Genomic DNA, 20582 nt, shown 5'->3' on the forward strand with positions numbered 1-20582 from the left:
CAGTGATCAGGCATCTACATCATCCCTGAGGTGGTCTCCCTAATGAGACAATAAAAGGCACATTTTCATAAATGTTCAAGGATCCCCTGTTCTACCTTTCAAACCCCTAAATATACCTGACTTCTGTGATAAACAAAATTTAGACTCAAGCTGAGTTCCCTGCTATACTTAAGGAGAATATTCTAAATTATAGTTTTTCCTCTTTTTCATCCTCCTTAGTAAAGTGGTAAGTACCCAGTGAGTAGTATCCATTTCTTTCTTTCTTTTTATGGAAACATAAAGTATGTGTTTTTTATTGCTATAATCAAGGCAACATCTCTTTAACAACTGGACTTGATAATGGAAGTATAATCAGAACCATTATTCATGAATTTACAGTTTGTTGTTCTCTGCTATTCAGATTTCACAGTTTCATACACACCATCTACCACAAGACCTTTATTACACAAGAGGAAGAAGAAGGAACTCGGAAGCCATGAAGCATGGCTTAACCCCTTCGCTAGGTACCTGACTTCAGACCAACCACTTACTTGCTGTGAACCTGTTTAATCCTGTTAATTTAGTAATCAGCTCCCAGAAGAAAGTCAGGCACACAATAGGTATCCAATGAATATTTGTTGCGTGAATGAGAGCATTTGTTTGCAAAAAAAATCATTTTGAGAATGAGACAGAATCTTTTCTGGTACCCTAATCAAAGTCAAATTTCAATCTTTGTTCTTTTTGGCATTGGTGTCAGATATATGAATAGTGGCAGGGCACAAGCCAACATGGTAGAATAGTTAAGAGTCAGAGAAACATGAAGCAGCATAGTGATTGGACGAGTTAGTTAACCTTTCTGATCCTCTTTCCTCACTGCGTAAAGGGAATAACGTCTAAGTCTAAAATTGCATGAGGATTAAATGAGGCAACAAGTCTTTAACATTATACCTATCACATAATATTTGCACAACAGATGGTAGCTGTTAAAAAATACTATGGCTATTTTTAGAGAAAGAAAAAGAATCTCAAGTGTTTGAACATTATTTGAGTTTGTCACTATTATCTCTGAGCACAGGGCTTGGAAACCATGAAACTTCAAATCTTATGCAAAGGCTATAAAAATGTTCCCCAAATTCTGCATGCTTATATAGATGATATGTATATTATATTTATATATTAAATATTAATTATATATTGAATATAAGTCAAATATTTATGTAAGGCATGCAGAATTTGGGAAACATTTCTACATATATATGGGTAGGAATAATATTGCAGCAAACTAGTTTGGAGCTCAGTGTTTAAGAAGGTTTTATTTTGGGTCATTTCTGCTTTTGTTCCTGGGGGCAGAAGCTATTTGGTATTCTTGATCCCTATACCCTGTGTATGAATACAATGTCAGAAACTTAATACATTTCTGGGCAGTGATTGCAACAAGGAACTCCATTTCTGAAATACTGTTTTGCCTATTAATTGTAAATGAAGAACAAATAGACGTCACTGCAAAATTATTGTCTAGGAGAAACAATAGTTTGGGAGTTGTACTATATAAAAACTGCTCAGCAATAAAATTTGTGTTACTTTTATAGATAGCTATGGTAATATTTGAGTGTCAAAGCCCTATATTTTTAAAGCATATTATATATTGAGTTAAAATAACGAGAATAGAGCCTAGTTCCGTGCGCGAGGCGGCCGCTGGGAAGAGCCGAGCGCGGCGGCTGGAGGCTGGTGGGGTACAGCCGCGATGTTCCGTATCGAGGGCCTTGCACCCAAGCTGGACCCGGAGGAGATGAAATGGAAGATGCGCGAAGATGTGATCTCCTCCATACGGAACTTCCTTATCTACGTGGCCCTGCTGCGAGTCACTCCTTATATCTTAAAGAAATTGGACAGCATATAAAGATTGAACATCACATGTGAATGCGTGATATGAAGAACCTGGTTCCAGTTTCTACTCCGCAAATGAATCTGCAAATGAATAGGCCCAGAAAGATGTAAGAGACTCTTTGACTGAATGGACATAAAACTTCTACTTGTTAAGAACAAGTTTGGCTCTGGTAACTGACCTTCGTAGCTAAAATATAAACTATTTGGGAAGTATGAAAGATGTTTTATGGCCATAGTATGCCCTTAATACCTGTGATATTCAGCCTCCATGAATGTTGGTGTAATTGTAAATAATGTCAAACTCCATTTTCTAGCAAATATTAATTATACAAGGGAATTATGTCTGCAAAAAAAAAAAATAAAAAATAACGAGAATAACTGAGGTTATAGTTATATCAGATTAATGTGATGGTTCAATAAATTTTTCAGAATGCTAGTCTCTCATATAATTAACTATATGTACAACCTAGTACCTACTCTTGATGTTCCCTTAGATGCAAAGCTCTTTTGAAGGTAGAGAAATATTGTTTGGACCAAACCCAATGTGAGTAAATTTTGTTTTATTCTTCAGACAAATATTATAATTGAAACCCAATTATGACTTATGAGCATAAAAAGCTACTTGTGACACTATGGCAAACTATATGATCAGACAACATTCCCAGTTCAAAACAAACGGAAATACTGGATAACATATAACTAACTTCATTTTAAATATATAGCTGAGTTCACAATAAAGTAAAGGAAATCCTTGCAGAGGACAAAACTAGAGAGAAACCAACCCATCCCTCAACCCAAGACTGGCAAACAGAAATTGAAGTTCGGACAGTCTCTGGAAGGTGAAAGGCTGGGGTGGGGGCTTGCCAGTCCCAGTAGCGATGGAAATTGGGTTTTGAAGGCCATGTAGAAACAGGAAAGGAGGACTTGGGTCTGTTCAAAGTAGAGAGATGGAACCGAGATGGTCATAAACTTGGAACTCTAGATAAGCTCAATGAAAGTTTTACTGGAAAAGAATCTGTCATGATCAACTGTCACAGGGAGACAATAAGAATATTTGCCTATCTTGTTTTAGTTTCTTGTGGGGAAAGAAAATTCTTTTGAAAACTTGTAACTATGGTCATGCCTTCTTGTAATTTGGATCTTGAATTTTTACATTACCTATATAAAAAGAGAATCCCCAACTCAAGAAACAGACAAAACATGTGGTCCAGGCTGATAATGTCTTGAGGTTCCTGACAAAAATTCTCCAGAGCACCATACCTTCAACTCAAGCAACATGTAATTCTCACAGATAAAATGACACTGAATGTGAATTCACAATTTTTTTTTTTAAAAAGTGGAAATCCATTAAGAGCAAAATTTAGCAGATACAACAAATAGCAAAACTAGAACCCCAGAATTATTAAACATTATGAAATAAGTGTTTTTAAAATGATCTAAGACATAAAGAAATAATTGAAAACACAAGAAATGAATAAGTACCTTCATATGACAACTAGGCAGATTTTTAAAAAAATATAGAACTTCTAGAATTGAAATATGTATTTGTTGAAATTAAAGTCTTAATGGACAACTTTACCAGCCTATTAGACACTGTTCAAGAGAGAAACAGTAAACTAGAATATAGATCTGAATAAATTCCCCAGAAAGTAGCACAGAGAGTTAGAGATGGAAAACATGAAAGAAAGGTTAAAAGAGATGGAAAAGTAAATGAGAACTTCCAAATATATACCTAGGAGAAGTTCCAGAAGTAGATATGAATAAGAGAGAGAGAATGTAGAAGATGAGTATTCAAAGAGATAATGGCCAAAAATTTTCGAGAATTAAATCTCGGTAAAAATGACTAACAAAGTAAATCCACACAGGAACACATAGTGACCAAATGGCAAATCAAATAAAAGCTTAAAAGAAACCAGAGAGGAAAAAAAACCAGATTATCTATGAAAGAAAGACAGACTGATAGCAGATGTCTCAACTGCAGCAAAAGAAGCCAGAATACAATGGAATCTTTGTCATGCTGGTATAAATCTGTGATTAATTCAGAGTGTTCTACTCAAATAAGCTATCATTGAAGAATGAGAGTCAAAGAAAGATGTTTTTCAGAGAAACAAAAGTTAAATCTACTATTCATACACTCTCACTGAAACTATTAAGTATGTAATTCACTAAGAAGTAATTGAATTTACAATGGAATAAGATGCAAAAAGGAGTGATGATTAAAATTTTTATGAACATATGGGCTAATCTAAAATATTGATATTGTGAACTAACTATAAAAATATTAATTAATATCATGGACATAGAAACAAGGCAAAACTAAAATGTTGATCCAAAGCAATGTAAGGGAAGAGTGGAGATGATCAGAAAAGAATCCATCTATGGTCCTTGTATTGCTCTAGAATAGATATTTCATTTTATTTTGATTGTGTTAAGCAAGATATTAATGTTAACATTTTAAGGAAAAAATCCCGAAAAAGATTAGACTCTGTAGCTTCCCAACCAGTCTGTTCTTGAAACACCTTGTAGTCTAGGAAACCAGACATTAAAAATGACATAGGTTAAGGGGATAATAGTTAGCCATAATCTACAATAGCCAATAATACCCAACCAGAGGGAGAATTATGGAGTGAGACAAAAGGATTTCATAAACATATATAATTGCTTAAATCTGTGTGGCACACTATCTTTAATAAAAATAGCTTGGTTTTAACCAAATACCCGAGGGCTTATTGTTTATGCCATTCCACTTTCCTCTATTAATATATTTAATGAAATGGAATTTTTCTTCACAGCATTTCAGCCAGTTGTGAATGGATGGGGGTGGGGGTGGGGGAGAAAAATAAGAGAACTCAGAGAACCAAATTGCTCATGCACCTTCTCCCCTCATTGTAAATGTATGTGTGTGTGTGTGTGTGTGTGTATATATATATATATATATATATATATCAGCTTTATTGTGGTACCACTGACAACTAAAATTGTAATATGCATCTTTTTTTCCTCCTCTTCCTCCTCGTTCTCTTCCTTCTTCTGATGCAGGCACATGCCCAAGTTCATCTTATTGGAAATGCAAACATAGAAAAGAACTTCAGGGAGATTGGAAGCAATTTTAGATTCTTCTGTGAAATCAGCCATTGCAGAAAGTTCATATGGACTTTTCATGTTGGGACAAGGGAATGAGGACACATGTTTGCTTGAGGAAAACAGACAGAATGGTATTGTAGTCAAGGAAAGGCAACATTTTGGAGCAAATAAAATAGTGAGATGGTTTCAATCAGAGGTGGTATTCAAAATATCTAATAACCTTTTGGTACCTTGTGGAAGACGTAGTTCCCACAGGTGGCCACTCAAGGGCAACTCCAAGGGAGTACGAGCCTGCAATGATGGGCCACAGCCTTGAGGATTAGATGGGCACTGGGCACTTGTCCGCTGGCTCCCAACACTGTTGTTGACTGAAGTGACATCTTCTCAGCTGAAGAAGTGACATCTTCTCTGGCTGGGAGGACACATAAAAGTAGACGCTGGTGCATGGGAGTTGTGGTGAGCTAACTGGAAGGCCAGTGGGCACCAAGTGCCCAGGCAGTACCTTTGGGGCTCTCCAGACGTGGGATGGTTAGATCAGTGTGGGAGGGAGGACTCGGGGGCGGGAGGACTCGGGGGCATCAGGCAGCAGCTATTTATCAATTGGCATGAGAGCATTTCTGAATTTAACGACCTGGTTTCTACGTCTTCCTAGTAAAATTGGTGGTTTGGTGGGATTCCCGATTTCTGTAAGGAGATATCAATTAAAACAATGAGCAAAGAAATTGATAAATAGGAGGGCAAGGGGATCATAGGTCAGGGGGTAATACATAGAATTAATCACAGAGATAGAGCCCCACCCCCACATTTCCTGCAAATGGCAACTTACCCCAGTGCTTCTCATAGTCCCTCTATCTTCAAATTAGTTTAAAGTGGTTTCTTTGGTTCTTTTTATTTATTTTCTTTGTTGACATTTTGACATATTTCCTCATTCCCAAGTGGCTTTGCTCCCACAGAAGATTAAAATTCCCTCCAGAGAGCAAAAATGCCTACTAACCAAGATAAATTATGGTTGTGAGCATAAGTGTATCTCATTTAGTGTTAGCCTTCAGTGGAGGTGTTCATGAAAAATTGTCTGCAAAATTAATTTATGTGAAGAGATAAATTTCCTTCAGCTGATTATGTTTTCAGAGATAACCCTTTGGAAAATGAGATTATCATTCCGTGAGTGCTCAGTAAAAGATATTTTGCGCCAAAAACATACGCTATGAAATCAGTTAATTTATATGGTAGAATGGATTTGGATTTGAGCTTTCCAAGTCTTTTTTTTTCTCACATAGAATTGCCTGCCCCCTGAGGTTTCCACCAGCTGAGGGATTATTTATGTTGACAAGACATCACAGTTCAATTCAGCTCCAAGTGTCAAGCCACACTGTGAGATGCACAAATGATCCCCAGACTGACAACCACCACCGTTGACTTCTAGGCCCAGCACAGCCACCAGGTAACTGGGTGTCTGGCCTTTGTGTTTCGGTAAGAATCAAAGTGACCGTGTACACCTAGTACACTTTCTCTCTGAACCTACCTAGGCCTTTCTGATTTATACAGCATGGGATTTCCAAGTTAAATGTCTGTAAAATATTTGCTGTAGGAAATCACCACATACATGCTCTTTTGTATTGGTGGGGAGGTTAGCATGTTTCAAACACGCCAGCCTTCTCAAATTATAATTTCCTTTCAGTATCTGCAGAGCTACCAGGACGGTGGTAGTAGGGAATGATAAACTTCAATGTGTATGCATTTTAATGTCCATTGATTGCAACATTATGGGCCCCAAATACTGTGGCTGCAAAATGTTTCACCACCCACTGCAGTTAGCCTAACAAACCTTCCCAAATTAAATTGATGTTGGTGAATCTAAATTATCGTTAATACCTCAACAGCAAGAACAAGAACAACCTTGAGACATACTGATAATGCACCAAAACAAAGTATCCTTCCTCAAACCTGGGGGAATGTCATCAGCATGTGCAAATGTGCAGAGGGATTTGCTATGTTCCTGGAGGTGGGGACAACGCCTGTCCAGGAAGGATTTCAAGTCCCCATGAAACTCAGGTAAAGGGTGGATTTTAGGGTACGAGCACCAAATTTTAGTGACTTTATTGAAGACACCAGTAAACAAATAGCTTTTCATTTAAATGAAAGAATGAAATTTTGGAGTCAGTTTGTCTTCTTTAAGAACTGAAGAAACGATTGCATTTCTGCAGCATGCTTTCCTCATCTCTAAGAGTGGCAGTTGACCTTTTCTGAGCATTTCTTATGTGCCAGGCCCAGCAACAACCATTTAACACGTATTGCCTCATTTACTCCTCATTTACTCCTCAGCCACCCTGTGAGGTAGGTATCACTAATACCCCCGTTTTAGAAATGAAGAAAGCGAGGAGGATGTTGTCCAAGGTAAACGGATCAGGGAAGGATGCAATCTCAGGCAGTCTGACACCTTCTAGGCAACACTGCCTTCAGAGGCTCGTGGACTACACTTTGGTAACCACTGGCTTAAATACCGTTTGCAGGCATGACTGTGAGGGTTGGAAATGGTTTACCTGAGTCTGGAAGACAGGATGGTAGGTGGGAAAAGCTGAAGCGTCACCGGCCAGTACCAAATTCCAGCAGCCTTTGCCCACCTTCCACTTTAGTAAGCTGTTCCCATGGTCTTGAGCTCCTCTGGAAACAACGTGCTTCTTAAGGCGTAAGCTCCGTTACCCCACCTCGGAGCACAATCTCCTTTATTCCTAGACCGTCGGCTCGCCTACCTCATTGAGCCGGTCCCTTTCCCCTTCCGCTTCGTAAACCCACTTCCTTCCCTCTCCGGTGTACACTTTACAGTACATCATTTCAGCATTCTCCCGCCAGTATCCTCAGTACTTTTTTCCCTTGTCTTTCTGTCTTGCCTGCCCTACAAAGCCCAGACTAGGATAAATGCAACCCTTGCTCTTCCATCTTTCCACCTGGATTGTTGAGGGCTCCTGAAGAAAACCATTTAATTTTGTAATTTGCACCATGAAGGGACCACTAGAGTACCGGTAGCAAGGCCCCAACGCCCGTCCTGCCTCACTACAGTGTACTTAAAAAGGTATAATTGCAGAGCTGAACTGGAAATAAGAAAGGGAAGTCACCAGGTGGCAAAAAGAAAGCAAGAGGGAACTCATAGCATCCAAGCCGATGTTCTGGTGGCCCAAAGGATTGGATGTAAACTGCAGCCATCAGGGCTCAAGTTGAACATCCACAGCCTAGAAAAATATCCAGGTCCCTAAGCCCTTGTTTTCGTGACAAAGAATGTAGACAATTCTAAGCTAGGACCACGGGAGGACCATGGGACACTAGGACTGTCAACCCAAGAGAGGTGTCCTTGGGTTTGTGTGACATTAGAATCCCAGACTAACACTGCCCCCCAGGAAAGGCTGCTCCTGTGTGTAAGAGTAACTAGAATCCTCTGCCTGTGGGCCTAGGAAAGAAGCAGTCTTGTCCCAGATGTGGTTTAGGGTGAGAAAAAGGAAGTCTCCTGGAGAAACTAAAACCCTAAACGCGTATCATAAAGGCATGGAGCCCAAATTTATAGTCTTCACATGGTGTGGGAATCCCTGGCAAAAGAATTAATATAAGTCCAGCTGTAACCAATGCCATCAGGCAAGGAAAAGAAAGAAGAGGCACACCTTTTATGAAGAAAAACATAAATCTATCACTTGTAGGTTCCATGATTGTGTATCTAGAAAATCCAAAAGAATCCTCAAACTATTAGAATTACTAAGTCGATTTAGTGAGATCACTGTATATGTATTTGCAAAAATAAAAAAGTAAACAAAACAAAAATCTTTGCCTCATCTTTAAACCCACCGTCTACTCCATCACTCGGCAGATGATCTTGTCTTATCCAGACGACACAGAGGGAAATGAGGCTCTGTGCTTTGAGCTCCCACAACTTCCTACCTCATGATTACAAACTTACTAAGGCAGTCCCGACCCTTGGCTCTTTTCCTGTATTCATAGGGGGCACCCCTTTCCTTTTTCCTTGTACAAACAAACCCTTTTCTCTGCTGTCCCTTGTCTCTGTGGAGTCCCTTCCCTCCCATCTCCGGTAGAATAAAGATATGGATTCCTCCAATATTTCTTTGTCTTATATGGTCAGCCTGGATCCTTCACTATAGCCTTTAAAGATACTCAAGATGCTGTTATCTTAAAACTATAACAAGCCTTGGCAGACTCCCCCAAATCACCTCTAGCTATCACATTTTCACAAGAACAGAGTAAACTTGCTGTATCCACTTCCCGCTTTTTAAAGACTGTGGGGACAGAGTCCCAGACAGCAGTTTCCAGGCTCTCGGCCTCACGTGGAAAGGTGCTGGCTCAGTTATTAGGTGACCATCAGCTGTAATCAGATGGCCATCCGCTGTGGCTGGGTGGCCATCAGCTGTAACCGGTTAGCCATTGGCCACTAATATAACTGCCGTGGCTACGCTAGGGGGTTGGTTGGTTGGCAGAGAAGCTGACAGCAGATTGCGGGTCATGTGGCTCCTGCTTCCTGTGTCCCCAACCCAGCTGCCAGCGAGAATATAGTGGTGTGACTCCCCTGTCTATGGCTCCGTTGTTCCTTTTCGGCCTCGCCATATCCTGCGTTCTTGTGCGGGGAGCGGGAGCAGAGACCCTGCATTCCAACTCCTAAGCCTATTTCAATCAGAGTTGCCTTCCTATTAGGGCTCTGAAATGACTTCTTTTATTGCTCTAAAATTATTAAAGTGACCAAATGATCTTCTTAACTGTTCAATCCAATGGACGCTTTCCAGATCTCGGGCAGCCACCCCTGGATTGCTCATTTATCTCGAGACCCATACCTATACCTTGACTATGAACTTCGGGGCCCTTGTGTAGGCCTGGCTGGTTCCTGACTCTGTCCATTATACTCACTCAGTCTTGCCTCAGCTCCCATGGTCCTAGCCTATGGTTGTCTACGTTCCTCACCATGGCCACAAGGGCTTAAGAATCTGGATATTTGTCTAGGTGAAAGTGTGGCGTCAGGGCAGGCGAAAGTCTGAGATGTAACATGTGAGTTAGAAAAAGACTATGGCACTGTCATTGAGTCAGCTTCTAGGGCCAAGGGAGTTTTCTCTGGTCCTTATTACTCGCTGATAAATGTATGCATCCAGGAGGCAGGAAGTAATTGCAATTCATAGGTCACTGGACTTTTCAGCTGTGACCACTGCAGACTAATGATTGATGACTGATTGGGTGTTGGGACATTTTACAGCCTGGGGGAAGGGAGGGGAGGTGGGAAGAAATGATTAAAACTGGATTTCCTGCCAGCCAGGAAGAGTGAGGGCTCAGTCCAATTTAGGTTGACTTAAAGACAATAAAGAAATGTGGCCTTTCTTGCAGTTAAGTTAACTAGCTGAGATCCACACCTGTTTCCTGTTAAAAGTGTCCAATAAATGGTAGGTTTTTAATATGGGGAATATCCATAACGATCTAGCTCCCTAAATCTGGCACAGTGTGTTGAGGGACTCTCGGCTGTCAAAGCAGAAATGGTCTGATGCACCAGGTTTCCAGGATGGATGTGACCACTTCTGACTGAGAAGTGAGCAGAGAAATAAAAATCTTTGTGCCGAGAAGGCGAACTTGTAGGATTATTTGACGTAACGAAGGGCACTTGAGGGACTTGTGATTTTGCTTTGGGCAGAGGCTGAGGAAGAAAGGCATTTGGCTATTAGCACTGAAATAAATTTATTCTAAGCAACATTTCTGCCCAAATGCATTAACTAGTGCAAGAACAAAAATTGAAATTTCAGCTCATTATCATTCCAGTTCTGGCAGCATGATTTTCCTTGAGGCTGTAAATTCTTTCCTTGGAGTCCTCTATATTAACTTTGAATCTTTTGTGTGTTTTCAAATATTGGCTTAAAGCATCACAGATTATTATTTTATTTAAGTAAATTAATTGGCTGTCTAGGTGTAGCCTATTTATGATACAAATGCATATTTTCACGCAAGTGAAACAAACTTCCATAGGATGCTGTTTATGATATCAGGTGTCATAGGAAAGTCTTGCATATTTATTTACTTTCTGAGTTCTGGCTTCTTGATTAGGTTATTGTTAAATCATTTATTTATACCATTATCTTGTTAGTAGTGGGACTAGATGTCCTGAAACATTCCTTTTCTTATTTTCCTCATTCCCTGTATCACATATAAACAAATTTAAAAGTGAAAACCCTGCTGATGTGTACATAGGAAGGATTTTTCTAGCCCTCATTATCCCAGTGAGAAAGGATCTTCTATACTTTCCTTCTACCCATCTCAGTTTTTTGCCTTCCAAATGCTGTTCCACTGGACATCCCTGAACCTTTATTATATTGTGAACAACCTTCCCTTATTTTCAGGCAATGACAGAATTGAAAGTCTGGAAGGTGCTTTAGAGCCTTGATCCTCAGTGTGTGGATCATTTTGCCCCATCTCTGTTAATAGCTTTGAATCTCCATCTCTAGTCTGAATTGACATACCCTGGTGTGCCAGGTATGATTTTACAATAGCTTTGTGGATATCTTGGTCCGGATGTCAGCTGGGATATGAGAATCAACATGCTTAAAACCCAAACATACAGAGACATGGCAGCATGCAATCAACTCACCATGACCCCCTTCATGTGCTTCTTTTTCAATATTCCACTTTCCACTAATAATATTACCATCTCCCTTGTCATCTCAACTGGACATCTCTCTCTCAGCACTACCCAGCTGCCTCCCCCAAAATAATCAGCCCATGAATCCTGTCAATTAAATTTCCATCAGGCCCTGGGCATAGATCTCTTCTGTACTCTTCATCACTGTTCTGATTTACATTTTCATTGTCTCTCGCCTTACCTAATGCCAACTCTCCTAACTTATGTCTTTGCCTTCTCCAGTCTCTTTTCTCTCTAAGCCATTTGTATTATCTAGTGCTGCAAAACAAATTACCCCCAAACTTAATCACTAAAAATGACAAACTCCCAGTTTCCATAGGTAAGAAGCACGGAAGCAGCTTAGTTGGGTGGCTTTGGATCAGGAGTTCTCTCCAGGCTGCAATCAAGGTATTATCCAGAGCTGCAGTGATCTGAGACTTGGTGGGAAAAATACCTACTTCCAATCTCACTCATAGGAGACCTCAGTTTCTTGCCACATGGGCTCTCCACCAAGCTGCCTTAGCACATGGAGTACATGGAAGCTGGCTTCTCCCACAGATAAAAGTTGTAGTCTTTTTGCAACCTAACCTTGAAAATAACATTTATCACTTCTGCCATATTTCATTTGTTAGGAAAGAGACATGAAGTCCAGCCCACAGTCAAGGGGAGTGAAATTAATTTTCATCTCTGAGGAGAGGAGTATCAAAGAATTTGTGGGTGTGTCTTCATAGCCACCACACTTTGTCCCCTGAACAGAAATTATTGATCTTCCTCCCACATGCAAAATCCATATCAAAGAATTTGTAGACATATCTTTAAAACTACCATATCATCTTACACTTCCCAGAAACTAGGAACTTGAGACATATCTTTGTTCTGAATATTTTCACTGACTTCACGTTACAATATACAAGGGGCTCAAACTCCCCATTACATATTTTCCACCACTTGCTTATGAAGCTTGCATGCAGCCACACCAAATGATTCACCATTTTCTAATCACATCCTAAATCTACCATCTTCTGTACCTTCGTGGATGCTGTTTCCCAGGCTGGAAGGTGTTCCCTTATTTCTTTCTTTGCAAATTCTCTGCAAAACTCCAGCCTTACCTCCTTCATAAAGTGTGGTAATAGAATGTATCTACCCTATTTGATGGTAAATTCCTAGAGGACAGAAACCATACCTTGTTCATCTCTACATCCCTCAAAATAGGAAGCAGATTTCATTATATATAAGAAATGGTCAACAAATGTCAAGTTAAATGATATGAAGATAGCACTTCTCCGTTTGCTAAAAGAAATACTTTGAGTTGTTTTTGTCCATGTGGTATACCAACACCATGATATAGCATTTTATTCGTTGCATATAATTTTTCAAAGACACAAGGCCAAAATTGTTATGTGTGGGACACCCTGACAGAATTGGTGGTAGATTTTCCAATTATATCAACATCTTTGAAGTACCAGCCTTCTGCTGCTATGTTGGAGGGCCAAGAAAAGTTCATTTACCAACTTGTAGATGGACCACATATATTCCACAACGTGAAAACGACGCAGTTGTACAGCTGGGCTGTCTTTAGCTATGTTATATTGGGACATTTCCCATTTAATTTCCGAGCTCTTTTCTAACTCCCGCCTCCTTTCTTTCCTCCTTCCCTCCCTTCCTTTTTCTCTCCCTTCTCTCCTTCCTTCCTTTTCCCCTTCTCTCCCTCTTTTCTCTCTTTCTCTCTTCCTGCCTGTCTTTCTTCTTCTCATGGTCTACATCACTTTCTCATCTGACCTCTCCTTGCTGTTTTCTCCCCAGACTCTGTGAGGTTGCTATATGAATACAAACATCACAATCCAGTTTTAGAACATTTCCATGACCCCAAGAGGTCTCCTGTGCTACCTGAATATTTAAAAAATTTTTGTACCTTTTTTTCTCTTTTTACAAAAACAAGACAAAAATCACTTTAGACAATTTAGAAAATATATTAAAGCAGAAAGAAGAAAATAAAAATTATCAGGTGGGTGGTTGGCTCAGTGGTTAGAGTGCAATGCTCATAACACCAAGGTCGCCGTCTCAATTCCCACATGGGCCAGTGAGCTGCACCCTCCACAGCTAAATTGAAAACAGCGACTTGACTTGGAGCTGAGCTACGACCCCCCCACAACTAGATTGAAAAAACAACAATGATTTGACATGGAGCTGATGGGTCCTGGAAAAACACACTGTTCCCCAATATTCCCCAATTAAAAAAAATATCTTTGTTTTATAACCTACAGATAATCATTGCCATTTTGGCATATATTTAACCCCTCTCTACCTACCTATTGATTCATATCTTAGAATGGAAGGTACTATTTAGGATTTGCTGAGAAGTTGATTAGATCTGCGGACACAGCAGCTACATATTAATAATTGTTAAATGGCAAGGAAGATCTCTTTTTATCTTATTGATTCTGAAGAACTTGACTGTATTTTTGACTTTTGAATGACCAGGTTAGCTATCTGTGTGAGAGGGAAAGAAGCCAATTAAGGCAATGAATAGGCCAGTATACTGGGAATGAAATGTGGCTTTACTTTTACTTTCCTTGTGTGTGTGGTGGGGGAGGGGATACAGTGATCGCTGCCTGCAGACCTCATGGAGGATCCGAAATGCAGAAGCCTTGTGTGGGGTGGTGGGAAGAATGTGAGCATGAGACAATTAGGAGAAATCTTGCAAGGAAAAAGCAAGTTGGTCTTCAAGGGCCTGCCCCCAAACTGAGGGCTCTTGGGACTCTCCAAAGTTTCTTTGAAATGGGAAAATGGGGGAAGGGGGAAGATTGAATTAAAGAAGGAACTGTCTGTGATGGTGCAGAAGGGACTTAGCATGTCAAGAGGTTTCTGATTAACTTTGTTGAGTACCTTGCCCAGAGTGAGTCAACGTGTGTACCAGTAAATGGGGACTGTTAAAAAATAAATTCAATTGAATAAATTTGAAGATCTAATTGACTTATAGAGCAATTCATGAACCTGGAAGCATCCCATCTAGCAAGTAGGGAGGAACTGTATCATATGGAAGGCTTTTCTAGGCGGAAACAAGGCAAGACAAGGAAGTTATTAGCAAAAGAAAAGATTGTTTTAGGCAAGGTCACCTTCCTTGGAGGAAGGGTGTGGGGGGTGGGGGGGTGGGGGGGTCAGGGGGTGAGGGGTGTCTATCATGCAGATTACTTCATAGTGCTGATCAGGAAATTCCAGATTGACTGACTGGTTAAAGGTCTTATTACTGGGAGAGGCTGAAACTGCAATTAAGTCTTGGTTTGCTTCTTAGCACAAATGACTCCATTTTGGGCCTGTTGTTGCTTTCTAGCAGGTATGAATAACAGAGCTAAGAGGTGGAATCAAGATGGATGATCAAGATGGACGCAGAGGTGCGGGGATTCTCTAACCCTGGCTGGAAAATTGGCAGTTTCTGTTTTGTGTTAGCAAATAAGTTGGTTAAATTGTCACCCATGGCATCTTGGGACTCAGACCTTATATGTACCAAGTGTTGTGAGCGAGATGTGGCTATGAAAGTAGCAGTCACACGTTTGTGTCTTTCCATAGTGTCAGACTTTATTAGAATAAAGCCATGGATGGATCTAGTCCTACTGACTCAGTTTCCCATGTGCATTAACCAAGGCTCTGGCCAGAAGACAGCCTCCAACAGTCGAGGGAGAGCGGTTTCACAGAAGAGGGTCACACAGATTTGAAAGCAATAGGGTTGAGCAAGGCAAACAGAGTCTAGGAAAAAAGGATGAGAGAGACAGTCCGGTGTCCAGTAAGACTCCCTTTGGCACTGCGGTACATAGCTCTGGGTGTCAGGCTGGGCTGGTGAGACGGTCAGGAGGCGAGGTTTCAAGCGCTCCGTCTGGGACCTTGTGCAGGTGCGGCTGTCAGCTCGTCAGTTGCGGCCTGAGCGATGAGCCGTCAGAGAGGTCTGATTTTATGCTCAAGACTGGGTGCGGTGCACCCATCTGCAGTCTGATAAAGCCGTCCAGATGGTTACACTCCACCCTGTGTCTGGAGTTATCTGGTTAGGGCGCTCACGGGGTACGCCTTTGATGGGATGCTCTAGCATGGCTGTCTCTTTGTCACTGACACAGCTATCAGTATTATTAGAATCCATTTTGTGTTCATAATTAATGCTATATACAACCAAGGCTGAAGCTTTGGAGAAATTGGTAAAATAAGTCATAGTGTTGGAATACGTTGGTGATTTTCTGTGGTTTCCAATAGTTCTTACAAGAAAAAGCATCTCAACTTGAGGCTATTTCAAAACTTTACTATTAGAGATCTTTCTGCCTGCAGCCAGTATCGAAGTTGTCTGAGTCAGAACATCACAACCCATGCAGGATTGGAAAAGGTAAATTGTCTATTAGAGGTTAAAGTGAAAAGAGAGAGTCAGGAAACAAAGTAGGTAATGATATCGGGGCCTGAGAAACGCTCCATATTCTTGCGCCTACTGGGCATCTTCTGTGATATGTCTCCTACCTGATCAAAGTTTAGAACATGCAGCCTGAGGATACCGAGTAGCTGTGCCTCCTTAATCCTGCTGCTGTTTTGCATTTCTCTGAATCAGATGTCAAGATGGAGGCCATTAAACTGAAGGCTGGAGGCTAGGCAGAACACTGAGATTTATTACTAAATGATAATATTTCTTAGGTTAGGGTCTAAATTCATGGGCTATGATTTGTCAATATCTCCAACATCTGTTCTTAGCTCAGAGAATTGACTGAATGAATATAAACAAAAACTTATCAAGCTTTTAAGAAGGTTGTATTGCAGGAGAAATCCAGTGAGCCAAGGTCCATGATCTGCTGTTTAACCTAAAAGGTTATTTTCAGGCTCCCAAACTTGCAACAATGGGGCTCAAGCTTCTAAAAGGTGCAGCCCCCTGAGAGGAGACTCTCCCACCAATGCCCATCTCAGATACAGATATGGGGGACAGTGAGTAAGGGGGCTTCTCCCAGAGAGTAAAACCAGAGGCAAAAAACCAGAACAATACAAAACAAAAAAACCCAGAGAAAAACCAGGAAGTTATTGATATTCCTCTCAAGTAGGATATATTGCTCATCATTATTTTTTTTCCTCCTTTCCTTTTTTTTTTTTTTTCCAAATGGAGGTTATTTTTCTAACAGTGATCCTGTTTTCCACTCTCCTCTCCCCCTAGCCTTTGTACACTGGGTCTGTTGAAGGTGGTTAAATATCTATCTATAGACTTCCAGACAACAAGATGCTCCATGTAGACTTGTCACCCAGGTGACAAGGGAGATCACCCAGGTATCTTCAGTATAACTTAATGAGACCTGTCATTGGGGTATACTTTTTTGTGAAGGGGGAAAATGCAATTTTGATGGTACATTGAATAATTGCGTAATGTTGGGAGGATACATATTTAAAACTGTATGTATGAAAAGATAGGTATATAGATGTTTAGCACTCAGGGCGTGGACTATACTGAATCCTGATGCTATTGTTTGATACAACTGTGACTGAATCTAGAATTCCTTCCCTCTTCTTGTCAATTAATCAAGACTATAATTTACTGCACTGTACACCTGAAGCTTCACTGTTCAGCTTCAGCTGAACAATAATGAATGTCAACTACAATTTTATATATATATACACATATATATAGTTACAAGCGGAGTACAGCATTAGGAATAGAGGCAGTGGAAATGTAATGGCTGTGTGCGATGTCAGAGCGGTAGTGGATGGGGGAGGGGGGTTGTCACTGTGTGAGGGACATAAATGATAAATGTCTAGCTATTACATTGTTTTGTACCCCTGAAACTAAAAAAAAAAAAAAGTTAAAAAACAATAAACTAAGTTATATTTCTTGCTCACTGGAGAAAAAAAAAGACTATAATTTACTTTCTTAATATAAATGAGTTTGAGTTGGTTTTATTATCACTTGCAACTAGAAATGTCCTGACTGATAAAACATATACAGAGGGTGCCAAAAATATATATATATATACACATTTTAAGAAAGGAAAAAACTATTAAAATTGTAATACTCAATATATACCCATAACAAAAGATGAATACAAGTCTCACGTTTGACTTCCGCAATTACAAGAGGTGCTCAAAGTGGTTGCCATCAGCGTCCAGATACTTCTGACGATGGTGAACTACTGCTTGAGCAACACTGACCAAAGTGTCCACTTGTATAGATTTTTTTGTCACCCCCGGTATATTGAATAAATATTCTCTTGTAGGAGAGTACGAATAATTTTTCCTCTACCTGTAAGGGTAACACTGTATCTTCTATTTTGAGATTTAAACTTCTAGTGTAATTCTATTTAACAATACAGTTTAGCGTGGGACTTTTTGAAAGTTTTTCTTTTCTTTCTTCTCACCAAACCTTAATAACTCTAATTACTATACATTTACTATGCATACCAGTTTCAATGGTTCTGTTTACTCCAGACCAGGGTCAGTGACCCTGTTTCCTCAAGGAAAACTCCAGGACACTGGCTTGAAAGAAGTTTTTATATCTGCATATCTCTGGGAAGTGCCTTTTCAATGACTTGGTTTACTCCAGGCCAAGACCTCCTCCCCCCACCCCCTTTCCTTTGTTCTGCCTCTTCTTAGGTGCCTATAAAACCTTTTGGCCCTGTTGGGGGCAAGAGGGGGGCAGGGTGGACTTTGGACCGGAGTCTACCATCCTCCCAGAATGCCAGCGTTTTGAACGAATCTGCTTTTCTTTCCACCAACCTCTCCTCTCGAGTTTTGGCTTTCATGCGGCGACGAGGAGCCAGACATTTAGCACGGTAACATACCCTTCTATGTTCTTGGCTGAAACCCCCCTGTAACAAAAGACAGTAAATGGGAGAAAAACAAACAGAAGCTTAGTAACATATATCCCTCCTGTATACGTGAGAGAGTCCCAGGGAAACTGAGTAATTCCCTGACATGGCCCAAGCCACCACCTTCAATACCGTATCCACCTATAGACAAAAGATGCTGGGGTGGGGAACCAGTTCTGGGAGGTGACCAGGCAAAGCACAGGAAAATGAAGGTCAGGCTGTTATGCAGCGTTCAGTCCTTGCCTTCTCCATTGAAGAGAGTTTCTAGAGATTATAGTCATCTTCCTGATAAGCACCTACAAATGAAGATTTCCCTTATAAATGTAAACGTCTCTTACAAAAGGGTAACTTCTCAGTTTTCAGAACTTTTCCTGTGTCTGCTATTTTTAAAAAATAATCAGTTCCAAATAATCTTTATGCCAAAAGGCATATTTTGGGGTGGCAAATTTTGCTCCCCTTCAATCTCAAAGTTTTAACATGTCCACAATTTATAAGGGAAAATGCAACTAAGAAAGTAGACATATAAGTAGATCAACTCATTTCCTGAAATATAAACACTTCTTGCAAATTATTCTTTGAAGAAAGGGAATATTCCTCACCACGTTTGCATCCAAGCATCTTATTGAGTTAATTCATGGATAATGTATTTCTCAGATTTTAATTAATGGCTATGGCCATATGTGAATTTTAAACATAACAGGATCAGGTAATTTGTTAATGCTGTTTTTAAAATTATATTTCATTGGTAAATACATTTGAGGGTTACAGTCTAATCTTTATGATCATTTAAACTTGCTGGACATAATAGGTTAGATCCTTGGCCAAGGAAATTTTACAAGTAGTTCCCTAAGCTGTGAACCTTGCTTATGCAATTCACAGATGTCTGAAGACATTTGAATAATGTATTAATGGTTATAGAAAGATAATTATTTTCACACATAATTAAGTTAACATTTCTAATAAGATGTAAATATTACTTCTCTGTTCAGGCATTAAAGATTTTCCACACCATAGATCATTTCATTGCAGGTGAAATCAGAAATGGAAAAAGATTAGGTTTCCTAGCTTATTCACTAAAATTCACCATTAATTTTCAAAGTACTGAAATCTCTAGTACTGAAACCGGAGGCCAAAGGAGTGGGGGTGGGGGCGCTCGTGCTACTTGCACTCAGCCAATAGACGGACACAGGAGTTGGGTCATAGAATAAGCGTTTATTATCAGAGCACCAGTGGTCTGAGAAGGCAGCGGTTCCAAAAACTGCTTTCACATTCTCAGACCAGCCTGGGATGTTTAAGGGAAAATCTGGGCATTCCGCCAGAGGTCACGTGATGGTTCCGGGGTCTCCATGGAGCTTCCCTGTGTCCACATGATTCTATGGTGGCATCAGCAACCGGAGTCAGCAACCCAGGAACAATGATGGGAGTAGTCTGGAAAGAATGCTAGACCGTTGAGATTGTGATCAATAAGCCTAAGAGTATTAGTCACAAATTTTCTAAAACAGGGAACTGGGTGGGAACAGGGGACATTCAGAGCTCAAGCCACTGGGGGATGATCTATTGTTAAGCTATAGGTAGGTCGAGGAAAGGTAAGGCCAGGTACCGGAGAGGCCTCCCCTGTGGGGGTGCCAACCAGGCCGGTTTCAGTTCCTTGCTTGGTATTTTCCCCAATTTCCAAAATTTTTATGTTGTTTTCTCTTCTCCTTTTCCTCCACTTAAAGAAAAAAAGATCCCTTCTTGATAGTTTTAGTGTAGTTTGGGAAAGGAACAAAATTAGATGTGTTTTTAATGGGTCATTTTAACTTGGAAGGTACCATTATATATTTAAAGTGTCTGGCCCAGAATAGAAACACAATAAATGGTAGCTGTCATCATTATGGATGGTGGTGGTGGTGGTGGTGGAGCACTAGAAATCAACAATTTATTTCATTCATTCCTGTGTACGAGATTGGACTTTTGATAAATTCAGATGAGCTCATTCTACCTGGTACATGCAAAATGTACGTTTCCTATGTGTTGATGGATTTTTGAGTTCTTTGTTTCCTCTCAGTTTTGTAATGAGCATTCAGTTTGAATTGGTCTTGTGAGAAATACAAGGATCTCCTCAAGCACTGTTGAGATTATTGGGAGCGGTCTTTGTAGCATCAGACCTGATTTCTGCCATTAGTCTCTGG

At 40.2% G+C, this 20582-nt stretch overlaps 1 protein-coding gene across 1 annotated transcript; it reads left to right on the forward strand.

Annotated features, from left to right (window-relative positions):
- The first annotated feature begins 1677 nt into the window (after nt 1-1677).
- LOC117025555 (mitochondrial import receptor subunit TOM5 homolog) lies at nt 1678-2209 on the forward strand. Its single transcript, XM_033111466.1, has one exon. The coding sequence runs from the start codon at nt 1724-1726 to the stop codon at nt 1877-1879; it is 156 nt and encodes a 51-aa protein (XP_032967357.1). The 5' UTR covers nt 1678-1723; the 3' UTR covers nt 1880-2209.
- The last annotated feature ends 18373 nt before the right edge of the window (nt 2210-20582 follow it).

Source organism: Rhinolophus ferrumequinum, chromosome X (genome assembly GCF_004115265.2).
Source record: "Rhinolophus ferrumequinum isolate MPI-CBG mRhiFer1 chromosome X, mRhiFer1_v1.p, whole genome shotgun sequence".
Classification (NCBI taxonomy): domain Eukaryota; kingdom Metazoa; phylum Chordata; class Mammalia; order Chiroptera; family Rhinolophidae; genus Rhinolophus; species Rhinolophus ferrumequinum.

What these genes read in the sequence shown, in the direction of transcription:
- LOC117025555 (XM_033111466.1), top strand. Translation starts at nt 1,724, where the DNA reads ATGTTCCGTATCGAGGGCCTTGCACCCAAGCTGGACCCGGAGGAGATG.